This window comes from Corvus brachyrhynchos, unplaced genomic scaffold (assembly GCF_000691975.1).
Source record: "Corvus brachyrhynchos isolate BGI_N302 unplaced genomic scaffold, ASM69197v1 scaffold544, whole genome shotgun sequence".
In the NCBI taxonomy this organism is placed as follows: Eukaryota; Metazoa; Chordata; class Aves; order Passeriformes; family Corvidae; genus Corvus; species Corvus brachyrhynchos.
In genome coordinates this window covers 3,388,342-3,404,944 of record NW_008238325.1, presented here as the reverse complement: position 1 = coordinate 3,404,944, position 16,603 = coordinate 3,388,342, and the positions used below count along the sequence as shown (strand labels likewise).

At 43.7% G+C, this 16,603-nt stretch overlaps 1 protein-coding gene across 1 annotated transcript in view; it reads left to right on the top strand.

The window, feature by feature from the left end:
- The window catches only part of TSC22D2 (TSC22 domain family member 2), a 26,802-nt gene extending 12,074 nt beyond the window's left edge, over window positions 1–14,728 (top strand). Inside the window, 3 exon segments of the mRNA XM_008633772.2 lie at window positions 3,749–3,820; window positions 12,280–12,331; window positions 13,092–14,728. Of these exon segments, the coding sequence (XP_008631994.1) occupies window positions 3,749–3,820; window positions 12,280–12,331; window positions 13,092–13,325 (358 nt within the window). The 3' untranslated portion in view covers window positions 13,326–14,728.
- The last annotated feature ends 1,875 nt before the right edge of the window (window positions 14,729–16,603 follow it).

The window sequence follows — 16,603 nt, the reverse complement described above, 5'->3', positions numbered from 1 at the left end:
TGCTGTCCAGAGTCCTTGCAGATCATCTGCAGGTATAGAGATAGTCTGTACTCCATTGCCCAAGTAATGGAGTAAAGTATCCCATAACACACTTGGAGGAGACCCTGGGAGAGCACTGATGAATGATCCTTCCACTGAACCCTTAGAGAGCCACATGCACAGAGTAGTTGCCAGTGGTGGACTTGCTTTGTATGAGCCGAGCTCTTACTAACAAAAATGTCATGCAAGGTGATGTTAAAAGCTCAACTCATTTTATGGCATGGTCACATCTCCTGTGGCTTTCTATATGAGACCTGTTAATTGTTCTCAGAAGGAATTTTGGCTGAAGTGAGCTTTTGTAAAGGTTGTCCATGTGTACTTGCTACTGTCTGGGTAAGAAATAGGTGCTTCTACCCTTCTTTGGTTTTCCTTAGAGATATTGAGCATGGATTGTCTGACTTGTTTTCATGTTCTTCAAAGACAGGTGCTTAGGCCTTTTGAATGTTCTGCATCATTCCTGTTCTCAAACCTGAAGAAAATAAGTCAGTGATATTGAGAGAGAACTGCCTTAGATGGTATGAATTTTTTATTTGGGGAAAAAAGTGCTATTTTTCACGTGTTCTTCTTGTTGTTACCCTCAGTTGCTGACCTTCTTCAGTAGTTTGAAGATTTTCATGAGCAATGATGTTACTATTTCTTTCAAAGGAAGTAGCTGGGAAAAAGGCATCTGTGCAGCAGCCACTGTGTGTTGGGCTGATACCCAGTCCAAAGCCAGTATCATTACTTGAACCAAAAGGCATTTATCTGTATACTTGATGATCTGCCAGCTTTCACAGGCATGGTTTCTAGCAAACAGAGCTCTCAAGGATGAAGTTTTTATTTGACATATTGTCGTGATGAATGTCAGTGGGAGGATACATTTCCAACTGTGACGTGAGACTTGGGATGAGGTCTAGGCTTCCCTTTTAAAGGGAGACAACTTGACATGCTGGGCATTCAGAGAACTAAGTTCTTCTTTAAATTTGGATCAAATTTTCTGTTACATGAAAACTGTTCTTAGAAACCAGAGCATGGCAGTAAGTTGTAAATATTGGCATTCATGAGCTTTTAAAGGGCATAAATGCAATATGTATTGTAGGACTTGTTTATAGAGACATTTAGGCATTTTTGGCCACTTGCGATACACTTTGAATGTTGAAGTGTACTAAGCTAGTTGTCTGTCATAGTCTGGGACTGAAATCCAGCCCGTGTACCCTTGGGGATACCTGGTCTCTCCTAACAGAGATGGAAGAAGAGAAGTTCTGGGGTACCTTCTGTGGAAGGGTAGGTGGTTGCTTTTTCTCTGGGTCAGCATCTGAGACATTCCTGTCCTGTCTGGCTCTTGGTTCCACTCTGTCAATCTGCCAGGGACTGGGACTGAGTCTTGACCTCAGACCTGGCAGTCTGCCGGGGAAGAGACCTGGGCAATCTGCTTATCTGGTCCAGACTGTCCCTGCATTCACTTAGGACAGTGTCAGGAGGAATTGTGGTGCTCCAGCTGTGGCACAGTAGCAGCAGACCAGGTTTTACTGCTCCTGTAAGCTGTTTTCTCAGTTGTTTCTGCAAACAGAAAGGCATTTTTAGGCACTCTGTAGCCTTTCACTGTTTCTTATGGTTAACACTAGATGCCTCAGCAGTCTGAAACTCTCACATTAGTTCAGATCTGCATGTGAGGCATCATTCATGCTGCCTCTGTGGATTTGCTTTTCCTGTTTAGGTACACACACCCCCATTAATTATTTTTAAAATATATAGCTGGGGAGTAGAAAAGGTTCTCTTATTTGTCCGAAGTAATGCAAAAGCAATTTCAGCAGTAGGGGTTACACATGAGAATCTAATAAGGAAAATTTTTCCATATCTTTTCAGATGCTTGCTTAAGAATAGTACAAAAATATAGAGCATATAGTGTATCGGTATAAAAATAGACTATGTGGAATACATGCTGTGTGGTTATAAACCACTTTTTATACCTAACAATAGCAACAGGGCTTTATATGCTACAAGCAAATTTGTCTTAGACGTTGAATGACTTTCTATTTACAGCCTCATTCTGAGGAAGGGGCTTTGCACACTCCTGACAGACAGCTGCATTAGAAAGAAGGGCCTGGGCCTTCCTTTCGGCAAAGGAATGCTCTCTTGATCTGCAGATGCCAATTGTCTTCCACATGTGAAATCCTATTAGACAAATGTCCTCCAGCTATGGTGTTGCTCTTTTTATAGTTACTTGTTGAATTGCGTGCAGTGCTTCTTAGAAAAATGTGAATATTACCAACATAAGAGGATGGTGTTTATCAGTTTTGATCAAGCAACTTCTGTAACAGGTTTTAAGCTAAATTCCAGACTCACATGAATTTTTTTTTTTAAGGGTACAGTGCTGAAGGTGGGAAAAGGAGTGACAGACACTTTAAACTCAGACACTTCCTGATCATTGCTGATGCACAAATACCATTATCCTTGCAAGATTTTTGTTATACACCTGCCATGAGAATCAAATTACTTCTGATAGTGTTTTGTTGTGGTGCTGCTTCTGTGATGTTTTTGTTTTATTTTATGTGTTTTTTGCTATGCAGTAATTGTAGTTATATTGAAATAATTAAGTAATTTGAAGAAAGTTGTTTTAAGAAATATTCTTGCCGTAAACTTAGAAAAGGGATTGATACCTGTGCTTCCAGTGTTGATATAGACTTCTTGTTTTAAAACTGATTTTGAAAGGAATTTGAACTCATGCTTGCATTTCTGAAGATTATTCACTAAGGTCGTTGCATTTGTCTCTAGGGCTGGCATAGCTCTGCCCACATGAGGATGAGCAGTTTGAGGAAAGGAGTTTCTAAGCCTCAGTATAACACTGCTGCAGCCACTGGCAGCAGAGAACTGCATGCTTCATCCAGTATCTAGTTTGCAACAAACGTTCAGATGAGACTTTGGAGAAGTAAGATTTTCTAATTACACTGTCAGTACAGTTGCCATGGTGGGGCTGAGGCTGGAGGGTCAGGCTGCCAGGGCTTTGGCACTGGTGATGTAATGTGGCCATAGTGAGTGGTTTTCAGCAAGATTACTGTGCTCTGGCCTTGTGGTTGTGAGAGCTTTCTGATGAGTGCGTGGCCAAGGGCTTTCATCAGCTGTTGCCCTGTTGCACCTTGGGAAGGGAAAGTGGAAACGTGATTGAGAGGTGCTTACAAAGAGTTTATATTCCATTTTTCATTTCTAACTGGATCTGTTTTTGAGTTATAACTTGATCTGTTGTAGTTTAAATGTGACATATTAAGCTCTGACTTCCAGGTCCCCTTGGAGGACTCATCTGTTTTGAGTGTAAAGCAGGGAGTTAAGTAGGATGGAAACACTGGGTACTGTGTGCAGAGGTAGTTTGGGACATACTAAAGATGTGAAAGGTGTCTCTTGGGTTTTGGTATGTTTGGCATTGGGGTGGTGTACAGCTAAACTATACAGCGTTGCCAGCAGGACGGGAGATGTCTCACTGTTGGCCTTACAGTCATCTTTGTACAGGAGCAACTTGATGTAACCTGAAAATCCACAGGGCTTGAGAATTACTATTTTGTTTTGGATCCTTGTGTCCTTAATGCAAACCCATAGAAACAGTAGGGCCTTTCAGACATTAGTTTAAACTGTCTGGACAGCTAATTCACTTTGTAATGTGGGTTGAATTAAGAGGGTTGATATTTTTGTTACGTACCCATTTTCAATATGTCTGTCTGATTCTTGGATCTCATAGGAATCCGTCAACTGCATTCTACCAAGCGTTCCATTTCAACAAGTTACACGAGTCAAAGACCACCTGGGATAGGTATGGATGCTTGAGTATGGAATGCATACATGCTGAGGTATGCATGAACTGCTTTGCTCTCTGCAAGTTTCTCATTGTTTTTGTTTGCACAGAACTGCTGCCTGTGTTCAGAACTCCATATTGGGCTTCTGCAGTTTGAAGAGGTGAAAGCAGTCATGGAAGTGAAGTATTTGTTCTGAAACATGGAAATAAACTCTAAAATATGACATGACTTTTTTTTTTCTCCTTCCATTATGCATGTATCATACGTGATGTGTAAGCTCAGAGTTTAATGCTAGTCAGCTCCTAGCTGACCTTTGCCAAAATATTTGCCGTTTCCTTTTCCAGAAGAGGAACCTTTTTGGCATTAAGTCCTGTATCAAAAAACACATTGTGAAAATTTGTTTAAGCACAATTTTGGTGAAGTTAAGATATTTCTATCTTAAAACCAGGAAAGGAAGCTTTCTGGCTTACTTTCATTCTGCTGAAGTAAAGCTGGATGGGGAACACAGGTGAACTGTGACAAGGACAAAGTAAATCTCCAAAGTTAGCATTGAACTCATTGTGAGAAACTGCAGTGAAGTGCAACAGAGTCTTATCTGGCACAGATAGGACTTGAGAGAAGTGCATTACTAATTCATCAGTAGCTGCAAACTGTTTCTTTCCTGTGCTTTAATGATTTTGGGGGATTTTTTTTTTGTCAGCATTAAGTTGAAGTCCTAGTGATTACGTGATTTAATGCCTTGTGCTGCTCTGGCTTGTCAAAACTTCTGCTTAACAAGCTGTGTAGAATGTAAATTTTGTTTGGCTGTTGAAGTATTGATAACCATTTCGTCACTGGACTGGCTGTATTTGACTTGAAAGGCTTCTCAACTTGCACAGCTCAACTGAATCCTTTAAAGTTTGCTTGTCAACAGTTTTTATACTGCACAATGATGAAGGTTGTAAGTAATGCTAAGTGTCCTGCTCTTCTTAAAAAAATTTTTTTGTATTGATGGGGTGCTGGCATTAAGCTCAGTTTCAAAGCACATCTTCCTTTTTCAGCAGAAAGTTGGACAAATTTACGGTTTTGCTTTAAGCTCTGGATGATGCCACTTCCCTGTATTTATGGAACAGAGCTGGTATTTAGGTTTCAAGGACTCATTATTTCACTGGAACAAACTTCAGGGCTTAGAATACACATTTGGTTTGTAGACCAAAAAGTCACTTTGTGGTCTAGCCTTTAGCTGTTTTCTTTATTTTCATGCCTCAAAATAAGTCTTAAGATGAGGAAGCTAATTTAAAAAAACCCTAAAATCAAATAATGAATGATTAAGATGGAGGCTTCACAAATCTGAGGTTTGTGTACAACGCCTGAAGCAAATGCTGGAAATGTGGGATATAGAAGAGCATTAAATTCAGGTAGAAGAAAATGGCTGCCTTTAAAATAACCTTGCATTCCTGATGAATACTTTGTGGTAAAAACAAGTGTTTGTGTGAACATAAAATGAAATTCATCAGGATTGATGCATGTTTTAAACTTACAATCCATTCAAATTCCAACGTCTTTGACAGGATTTTGCAGGTTTTGCATTTATACCCCAGTTATTGGATTTTAAGGTCATGTTAGGCAGCTTTCCTTCACGGGGTGACTGAAACTGAGAAGCTTTCAGCTATGAACTTCCAGTAAAAGCTAGTGGAGGGAATGTCAGGGGCATCAATGAGCAGTGCAGCTGGTTGTGGGAGCCCTCGCAGGATGGAGGTGGGGAGGTCCATGTGGGCAAGACACAGCAGGGGCTGTAACAAGAACATGGTGTGGGGCTTCTTTTTGTCATCTCTGGTTTGGGAAAGAAAAATCCCTGCTGTGAAAACAATAAGCTCGTGTGACTTCCTCAGAATCCCTTTGTTTCCCATCACAAAATGTGGGGGTTGACACACTGCAGAGCACCAGGACCATGAGTCTGCTGGCAGTGAACTCTTAATTATGTTTTGCAGCACTTCAAGAAGTAGTTTGTGAACCTGAGGGGCTTGATTTAGGAGACTTTGGTGTAAACAGAAAATCTTTGTGTTACTCTAGTACTTTTTTCTAACAAATATGGATTATTTTCCTATGAGTAGCTGTCTCTGGGGACCTGTTGAAGTCAGCAGAGCTAGCCACACGATACTGCAATAGAGAACAAGAGATTGCTGACCTGCTCCAGTGAATAGAAACTATTTTATTTTTCACCAGCACACCATGGCAGGAAGAGTGCTGGTGACACTCAAACCAGTAAGTGTTAGAGAGATACTGGTTGTTGCTGACACATTAGCAGGGATGTTTTCTTGCACAGTGCTCACATAGGTGTTGCTGAAGGCACAAGTCTCACGCGTTGGTCTTCTCAACCGATGTGGTTTAAGAAGGGGAATAGTGGCTGCTTGGCATATTCACGTGAGTCGGGGTGACTGCTCTTCTGGGCCTGGGTTGTCTTTGCACAGTAAAGGTGCCGTAGCAGCTTTAGGTGGGTCTGCCTAAAGCACATTATTGGTAACTTGAATTTAAAGCAGTAGGATTTATGTTTCCGTTGCATTTATGTGTGAAGCATTAAACCTTCACAGTATAAATTAACTCATGAAATGTGTGTGGGAACTCCTGAGGTGGTGAATTCACTGCCTCAGCTTGTCACACATTCTCACATGGCTTTGACAAAGAAAAATAATGGAAGTCTGCAGTACTCACACAGATCCTGTTTCCAGGCTGGATAGGTGATTGCATTGGGATACTATCATTATAAAATCTCTTCATGGGATGGAGGCTAATAAAATAGGCCTTAACTCTTTCAAGAATAGAAAAGATTTCTCTGGATAGACTGAATAGCTCAACCAGTGGTAAGACAGTAGCTCATAAATGAGTAAACAATGAGGGGAAAGAATAAATGACCACAGGGCTTTAGTTTGTAGTTTGCTTGTAAGCAAAATAAGTGGGAACACTCCAGGGTGCCTTATTGGTGTTTACAGGAAGGTTGTTTGATAATTTGATTCAATGTAGTGACAGCAAAAGGGAGAGAAGAGCTGGGGGTGGTCACTTGGCTTGGGGATGTTCGTCAGACCACTGGTAACACCTTTCCCACTTAAAGTGAAGCACATCTGGTGCTTTCAAGGATTTGTCTTGCAGAGGCTGTTGGATGGAGCATCGGTGTCCCATGTGCTCTGCTCTGCAGCATCGGCTGTGAGATGTGATACATTTTATGCATCTAAAAAAGCAAGAAAATGGCATTCTAGGAGTATTTGGGAGGGTAACTTGGTGTCAAGAAATTCCTCAGGATAGTAGTATACAGATAATTATTAATACAATGGAACACAGAATATGGTTTTTTCACTGACTGAAAAGCTTCAGAATTAGCTTAGATCATCCTCATCCAGTCAGTAGGATTTCAGTCTCATTTCAGTGTGAAACACTATTACCTAGTCTAGTGCTTGACTGTGCCAAAGTAGGCTCTGTATAACTCGGTCCTAATGTATCCAGCATTGGCATAAAATACACATATTACTGAGCTCTGTGGAATATCTAAAGACAAACTATTGTGCTTTTTTAAGCATACAGAATGAATTAAGCCACAAATACCTTTGAAGTTTGATTCTTAGTCTTTTTACCTAGATTTTGAGGTGAATTTTGAGGTTCAGAACATGTGTCTTGGAAGGATGATAGTTGTATCTAAAGACATTAATGGTGAAAACATCAAACTGAGTACAGTAGCACTTGTTGGATCAATAATTGAAATGGATCTTGGTGCCCATGAATATGAGGTGATGTTGAAGGTTAAATTTTCCTGTGGCCATTAGCAAGTTAACATTAAGACATTAACCTTTTTTGTATGAGAAGCAGAAAAGGCCTTGGTGTTGTGCAAGCAAGTGCTTCTCAGCAATAACAAAAACACTTGTATTATTGACACCCTTTTCAGTGCAAATCCAAAGCACAGCCCCATACCACCTACTATGGAGAAAATTAACTCTACCCCAGTCCTAACCAGCACATTATTCCCTTTATTCCATACTGTTTACATCATGCTCAGGTTGCACACTATCCAGTACAGCCTCCATAACCACCACCACCCCTTCCCATCTTTTGCTCTAATATGTAGGTATCATTCGTGTAGTATGCACCAGGCCTGCAAATTGTCCACAGATGTGCACTCAGATTGTTTAGTCTACAATTTTAGGCTTTGTCTCTCATGCTGGTCACTCAGGACAGGAGAGCTAGTGTGGTGCTTGGAATTACTGGACACCAAAGCTGAGTCAGGTTGGGTCCTGCTGCTTTCCCCACTGTTGTCTTCACCACACACTGCAGGGCAGTCTCACACTTTCCCCTGCTCTAGCATAGGATCCTGCCTACAGGGACAGTCCTCCTTGAACTTCTCCAGTGTGGGTCCTTCCCATGGGCTGCAGCTCTGCACGAACTGCTGCACCATTGGGTTCTTTCCACAGGGTCAGTCCTTCAGGAACGGGCTGCTTCAGATTCTTCCAACAAACCTGCTCCAGTGTGGACTCCTCTTTCCATTGGGCCACAGGTTCTGCCAGGAGCCTGTTCCAGCGTAGACTTCCCAGGGCATCATGGCCTCCTTTGGGCTCCTGCTCCAGTGTTGGGGTTCTCCATGGGCTGCAGCTTGGCCTCTGCTGCCCCATCATCTCATCTACAGGTCACAATCCTTTTGGCTGGAGCTGCAGCCTGCCCAGTGTGGCAGCGCTGCCCTGGGCACTTGCCAGCCCAGGCACATGGTAGTGGCTGTTATCAAGTGTTCCAGGCCATGGCAGTGAGGTGATAAGAGCAGTGTGGCAGCAGTGAAAGCGAAAAATGGCCACTAGCAAGCACTGGCCTCTAACAGAGGCAGGCAGGCAAGCCCATGGCGAGTACAGGAGCTTCCAGGCAATAGGTGCACAAAAGGAACAGCTATTCATTCAATCTAGAACATCTCAGTCAAATCTGTCCTTACCTCAAACCCTTCCAGCCCCACATTGGGTGGCAAAAAGGTCTGTCATGGTTTAACCCTGCCAGCACTAAGCTCCATGCAGCTACTCACTCAACTCCCCTTCCTCCCAGAAGAGGAAAAGTGAGAGAACTTGTCAGTTAAGATAAAGACAATTTAATAGGTAAAGCAAAAGCCACTGAGATTTTTTTGAACCATCAAAATGAGGATTTCTCTGACAAAATAGGGTTTTGGCTACCTGGTGTTTAAGGTAGGAAAACATTGGGTTTACCATCCATCTCTGGGAATGACAAACTGTGCTTGCGGGGTCTTTGATGTTTTTGCTGACTGTAAATCTTGCTGTGTGCCTTGTGGGCTTCAGTGTGAACTTGGTGTAGCAATATAACCTATTTTTGGGTAGAGCCTTCATTGACATGACCTTCCTTAACTGGGAGGTCCAAGTCAAAATGAAGTGTGCCCTGTTCAGTGTATCCGTTTTATACTTGATGGGCTGCAAGAAGCTCAGTGTGGGGTGGGGGTTTTGCTGTTAAAAAGAAATGTTACATGCCCAATGCACCCCTTCATCTGCCCTGTTGTACTTGATGTGGATTTTTTTGCAGTTTTGACAGAAATTGTCAGACTTCTGTAGCTCTTGGAACAATCAGTAATTGGTCTTTTTGTACAAGAGCTAAAGGGTGTCTTTCCTCTTCTAACTCCAGGATTTGCAAGTTGAGGCATTGGCTCTACAGTGGATGGTGCACTCACAGAATGTGTCAGACTCTCTCCATTCAGTCATCCAAAAAGATTTATTTAAGAGATATTTTTGGGTTTCTTTCTGGCCTTTTCATAAGGACTGGATTGTATTCATATATGTCATTCTGAAGCCATGGGATAAAATATTTTTATGCAAGCTGGAATTTGTTGTCAAGAGTTTAGGATTTGAGAAAAGTACAAAATTTTAAGATTTGGCAGCACATTCGGAGTTTCCCATGAAAGTAGCTGTCACCGGAGGGTCTGCTCATTAATGTCCCGCAGGAGCTGCTCAGTGTGGGGAGCACTGTGAGATGAACAAAGAACAAAATCATGTGGGAATTGCGCTACCGTAACATCTAATTCTCATCTGCTTTTAGAAAGTGACATGAAGTATAGTCAGATGGTTTTATCCTGATGGCAAACTGGGGCACCCTCTGTCAGTGTGGAGCTTCTCCTGGGGGGGTGGGTGGGTGAGTGGGGGTCTTTGTGGTCCCAGCCTCTGCCTGCTGAAGTTGGGGTGGCTGCCGGGATGTGTACAGGGAGCAGGGCTGGAATCCAGAGGGCAGCAAGAATATTACAAAGTAGCGTATTGGTGTCATGTTAAGTGTGGGGTATGTATGTGTGGTAAAGCAGTGGTTTCCCTGGCTCATTCCAGTCACACTTCAGGGAAGAACAATTCCTACACTCACATGGTGAGCACTGCACCCACCCAGCAGGCAGAGGGGAGCTCAGAACAGAAGGTACAGCACAGGAAAGGTGCCTCTGCAGTGTGCCACGCAGGTACAGCTCTTTTGGGAAGCTGAGGGAAGGCTGTCTGTTTTCCTCATGGAACTGCTTGAATGCCTTAATGTGGAGTGATGTAGTGGGGTTTATTTTTTAAATAATCACACTGCAAAATAGCTGAAACAGGGATAGAAGAACAAAGTTCCGGTCTCGAGTTTGACTAGACACCTATTGACAAAAGGTGTATGATTGTGCTGCAAAGATGGAGAAGTAGATCCCACTGTCAAGTGTGGTGTTTGCTTTAATTGTCCTCCTCTTCTTGTTACGTCTTCAGAACTGCTTCATCTGACCTGGAGAGTGGTGTCCATGAAGGGCTGGGAGAGAACATGGAGTCTTGGGGATTTTGTGGTTCATGAACGTAGATACTTCTGACAGTGCCAGATGAGTCTGATGCATGTTAATTCAACATGGAAAGGAATACTTCCCTTGGCATGAGTTATAAATAGTTTTTATTCTGAGGAGGTTTACCATAGATAGGGTTTGAAAGAGGCCTAGAAGACAGTAAGAAACTTGGAAGAGTTTTCTTCTGAAATGGGTGTTCGGCACTTTTGGTTTGGGTTTCAAGCTTGGTTCAGTAGAAATAGAGGCTGTTACTCTTTCAGTCTACAAACCTGCTTGTAAATGCCCAGTGCTGGTACTGATGGTTCTGTGGGACCTCTTAAAATTAACTTCTCTGACCAGTATCACTCTTCAGGAGCTGCGCCGTGTTTCACGTCTGTGGCTAGTACTGCTGAGCACATTGCCATAATCTTTGTAAAAAGCCTTGAGTGTTTTTTTCTTAACACTTGGTTTTGGTGAGCTGCATAATTCCAGAGAGGCAAGTTTTCCAGCATGACTGCAACCCTTGCATTTTCCCCATGTTAACTCTACTAAATGTGGCTGCACACTGCTGATAGCCATGTCCATGGCTGGGAGTGTTATCAGCAGCTCTCACTGCTGGGGCTGTCACAGCCCAGGAACTACCGTCTGTGTCAGACCGGAGCTGGGCGGAAAATGGGACCACGGAGACCCGGGATGGGAGGGTACTGTGGAGGGTATGGGGCCAGGGTGGGTGGAGAGGTGGCTGCGACAGGGTGCAGCCCTGTGTGCCCTGGGGAGAGCTACAGCTCCTCTCGGAACAGAGAGACCAGAGTCTGTGAGAGAACAGGGTCACCCCCTGCTCCGAAATCCTGGCTCCAGAGCTGCGAGTTGAGGGACTGGCTTGTGTGCTTGTGGTGTGACTTGGAAACAGACCCTATAGGCTATAAAGGGCTGGATTTCCGTCACATAGGATTCAGAGATGCAGTTTGGGATCTTGTTGGCACAGTAAATGCACATCCTCACAGTGTACTGAGGTGTGCTGGTGGACGTTCTACACCAGCGTGTCTATGGAACAAGCCTGACCCTAGCTGTGACCCATGGCCATGTTTGTTAGCTGTCAGACAGGATCTAGAGAGAATTCACTGGGAGCAAGGAAGTGGCCGCAGGGCTCAGAGCTCTGGTCATGTCTCGCCCTCCTGCTGGTTGCTGCCACAGGCTACACAGGCAGTGCTGAGCCAGGAGCTCCTTACCTGGAAGTGGACTCAAGTGAATCCAGAGAACAAGTATTATAGCAGGGTTGTTTTGTTTTTTTTTCATTGCTTTGTGAAAACACTTTGGAAGAAGTAATACTAGTGGTAAGAATCCCATGAATATCCCTTGAATTCTTGTTTTCTCCAGTGAAGAAAGCTGGAAAATGAGGCCAGGAATCAAAGCAGTTGATTTAGTGTTCATTCTAATGCATTTTTATGGTTATGGGTATCATAAGACCAGTATGAGAAGGTATAAACTGAAGGAGCAGTGTCTCTTGAGAATTCCAGCTGTACTGGGCAACTGGGTGGGGGTGGAGGGTGGGAGAGACATGGGACACCACCCTATGAGTGTATACTGAATCTTGACTCTGAGCTTCAGCCTTCCAATGACAGCATGAGCCAGGAGTCCTGCAGGTGCATAGTTTTACCTGAGTGATACAATAACACTCATGGAGTTTTCTCATTGTATTTACAGTGCTTCTGGTGCAAGTGTTGTTGCCATTGACAACAAAATAGAACAGGCAATGGTAAGTAAAATATAAGTTATTTCTAATGGATTAATGTGGTTCATCACTGAGCGTAAGTTTCTTGCTGTATTGTGTTTCTGTGAGGCTGCGATATCCCTCCTGGTTGGTCAGACTGAAAACATCAATTGACAAAAGGATTTTCTGTATCAACTATGAACGACCACAAACCACATTGCTTTTACTGTTGGCCCAGGAATGTTTTTCAGTTAATTTTCTTACAAATTACTGTGAACAAGTTGATTGAATTTGAAGGAGTGCTGAAAATATAGTGCTTATTTCAGTCTGTTACTTTAGCCAAGTTCATTACTAGTTCTTCTGAAGAAGGGTCAGGTGTGGCATCCTTAACATGCTGCTCAGCTTCAGTACAGCTGTTGGATTTTTGCTTCTGATGATGTAAAATCTTTCTTATGTTTTGGTTCTCATACACCTCAGTGACTGGGCCTGCATACCACAGACCCGTACCCCCAGGTCACAGCGTCAGAGCTGGTGCTTTCCTTCTGGGGAGCTGGGACATCATTCTCATCCTTGGCTTCCAAGTAACCGAAGTGACTGGAGTGCTGGAGACAAAGCTTTTGCTGTCAGGCCCACTTCATAAAAGGGCTGGGTTGTTTGTGCTCAAAGGCTGGTTTATTCATAAATTTTTAGTGATTAGTATTTTTTTCTCCAGGCTTACTGCAGTGAAAGCAGTAAGTCGTGGGGCTGGGGTGAAGGAAACTATTCTTTCCTGTGGTGTAACTCTCCCTCCACTTGTTCTTTGCAGGATCTAGTGAAAAGCCATTTGATGTATGCAGTGAGAGAAGAAGTGGAAGTCCTGAAGGAACAAATAAAAGAATTAGTTGAAAGAAACTCTTTACTTGAACGAGAAAATGCACTGTTAAAATCCCTTTCCAACAATGATCAGTTATCCCAGCTCTCAACCCAACAGGCCGCCCCCAGTAGCACCTCGCAGGCACAGCCCCCACCCACGCAGCCACCGAACGTCTCCTCCGCGTGAGGCCGAGCCTGGCTCAGTCCCTGTGTGCTCCTGCCGAGAGCGAGCAGCCGCGCTTCTGTTGTGTGTTTGGCCTTTTCAGTATTAGACAATCATCCTCCCAGAGCTGTCCCCCGCCACTGTGGCTGCAGTGTGGGAGGTGTAAATCCTCGGTGCACACGGGAGCTCGCAGAGGGAGTCCCTGGGCCTGGGATCATTTCCCTGGGCTTCAGGAGGGAGGTCTGTCAGAGCTTGGGTGGCTCTCTGAGGTTCCCATTGCTCATGGGTTGCTTCGAGCCTTGCTATCTGGTAAGGAGCAACAATTCCTCTTCAGAGTCGCTGTTCTTTTCATATAAGTAACATTTGCCTATGTTAGTTTCATTTATTTGTTTTATTTATTACAGGGCTGCTATTTTCATAATGTACATGAACAATGTCACAGAACTTTTGAATTTTTTTTAATAAATGTCTGTATGGGTAAAATGATAGATGGGATTGCGTTAATAGATACAATGTCTAGGCAATAATTGAACAAAGAATCCTGGCGTATTTCTAACACTAACGGCAATTGACCTTTGGTATTTATTTACGGTAGTAAAGATCCAGCTTGAATGTAAATTTTGTATAGAGTGTAAGTATGAAGACCATAGTGCATCTGTACAGGTAGTCACCAGTCCTTGTGATATAATAAATAAGTGATGGGCTATTTTGATGAAGAAAACTTTGCTCATTTCTGTTTCTACTTTCTAATAGAGAGAAAGGGGCCATGATTCCTCTGCTTTTTGACATTTCGTTTTTGGTTTGGTTTTTTGGGTGGGAATAAAAAGCTGTGAAATTGTTCAACCTACTTTGTAACCAAAGAAGCAAAGCTGTGTAATTGAGTTGGTTGTTGGATTTTTGTTTTTTTTTTTTAATTTTATAATGCACATTCTTTATGTATTTTTTATTTAGTGTTTTCTCATTCACAACTTTCTTTGCTGTCTCGCATGATCTGCATGACCTGTAATCTTTGAACCACTTCCGTACCTCATGTTTTTATCCAGCACTCTTAGTGTAATATGTACTAGTCTGTGAACAATGTCAATAAAGAGAAAGAACAGCTGGTGTTGGTGGAGCTAAGCTAGTGTGCTAGGCACTAGTTGTTAAAACAAATAAATGAAGTGAGCCATCTTTTGTTCATTTAAAATGGTGTTTTGAATTTCGTATGCAGAAAACATTTTGTTACATTGCAGATTTAATGTATTTAATAAATGCAACATGCAGATTAAATGCAGTGTATACTGAGTATTTAAATTAAAAATGTACATTTCATAAATACAGTTTCAAGAAAGACCGTCATTTGTGTAAACTAATGCAGTGTGTCAAATTGATGTACAAATATATATATATTTTAACACATTTTCTGAAATTAAACCAGTTTTGTTGAATTTTTTTGGCTGTAGATGTTGTTGCAGTATAATTAAGTTCAGTAGCCCTTTTCTGAACAAAAGGGCGAAATGCAGTGTCAGTGAGGCAGTAACAGACCGATGCCAGGGTTGCCACTTCTTCTCATGCAACAGACTGGTTTCTTCTCTTCTAGGAGAAGCATCTTCTGATGCTGTCAGTGGCCCTCTTAGGGGTTTGGGTTTGCACTGATAGCTCTGAATTAACGCCTGGGCCTGCTGAGTCACTACTGTGAATGTCTGCTTCAGTACCTGAGCCCTGAGCATCTCTTAACTCTCTACCAGGTTTATGTCTAAGGTGAAATAGAAGAAACACTGAAAACTGCAAGTTTTGGTGTCTTCCGATCTCAAAGAAGTGTCCATGTCCCGGAAACTGAGAAGCATCTCCTCATCCTGGTAAGCATCAGCTCAGCACAGTTCAAACAAACTGTGTGTTGTGTGCTTATTAAAAAGCTCTTGCTGAAGTAGCACCAAAATGATCTCCCCATTAGCTGTGGGTTGGTGTTTTCTGCCTGCTGCACTCCTGTGCTGTGAGCACTGCTGGGAGACCTCAGTGCAATGAGGGCTTTGCACACAATTAGAAAACAAAATATTCCAATAGTTGTGTGTTTCCTCTCCAGTGTGATCAGTGGCTCACTCCAGCTGTACAGTGAGGATGGTAAAGTAAGAAAAAAGGGACAAATCGGGGCCTTCCGGGAACAAGAGTCCCTCAGGTGAGTTGTTGATTAAAACTTTTATGGAGGGTACATTGTATCTGTCAGTTCGCTTTTGAGTGAAGCAGAACAGAGACATCTGAACCATGATTCAGGTGGTCACTTTTTCTGCTGGGAACAGAAGGGGACTGAGCCCATGAGGAGAGTCCTGGGCAGCTCTGCTCCCCTCAGCATGCCTGCTCCCCTGTGAGTGGGGTGTCTGTGCAAGCTGGGCCGCAGAGTGACAGATCCCTCACACCAGGTTGCTGCAGAGGTGCTTTCTCCAAAAGCAAAAAGCATTTAGTAAATCTGAAAAAGAGGGAATGAAACAAATATTGAACTGATACTGTTAGAAAGCCTTTGCTCTGCTCTTGTCAGGTTTGCTCTGGGGCTTTGTGTTTAGTTTTCTCCTAGAGGCGAGTTGTATTCAGCTCTGGACAGCAGCTCGGCTTACGAGAGCACTGTGAAATGGCAGGAACGCTGCGGGCTCTTCTCGAGAGGAAGCCCGAGAGGGAACAGCAGTTCTCACAGTGAGATCACCTTGGTGTTAGTAGATGTGTGACTGTAGATGGCAGAGAGCCTCGGTGACAAACGACTGCTGCTGTCAGACCGCCTCGGTGCTGCCCCGTGCGCTGCTGTGACCCCTCCTTGTCCTGCGTGTGGCGGCTCCTGCCGCTGTTCCTGGCACATGGGGCTGCAATGAGATCCCCACGCTTGGGGTCTGGCCGGGTGGGGGAGCTAGGTGTGGGAGCTGGCTCTCCAGACCAGATGCTGGTGCTGTAGCACGTGTCTTTGACATTATTCCATAGCTTTGATATAATGAGAAGGGATTCAGTTGCTGCGTTCACGGCAGCGTGTGCTTTAGCACAGGTTGGGAGCGCGCTGCAGTCGTGGTGTCACAGAATGGTCTGAATGTAGTGAAGCTGGGCAGTGGTGGCTCTGAGTTAGGCCCGGCATCTCAGAGAGGATGTGACAGAAGGTGTGGGGAAAAGCTACGGAAACAGTGGAGGATGAGGAGGAAATGCTTGCTGAGGAGAGCTTCAAGGTCGCGGCCCTGGGTCGGAGGAGAGCGTGTGCAGGAGGCTCGCCCAGTAGTGAGGCGGCTCTGGAGCAGGTGACGGCTCAGGTGAGCACAGAGTGGCCCTTCCCCAGCTGCGGGCGGGCCCGT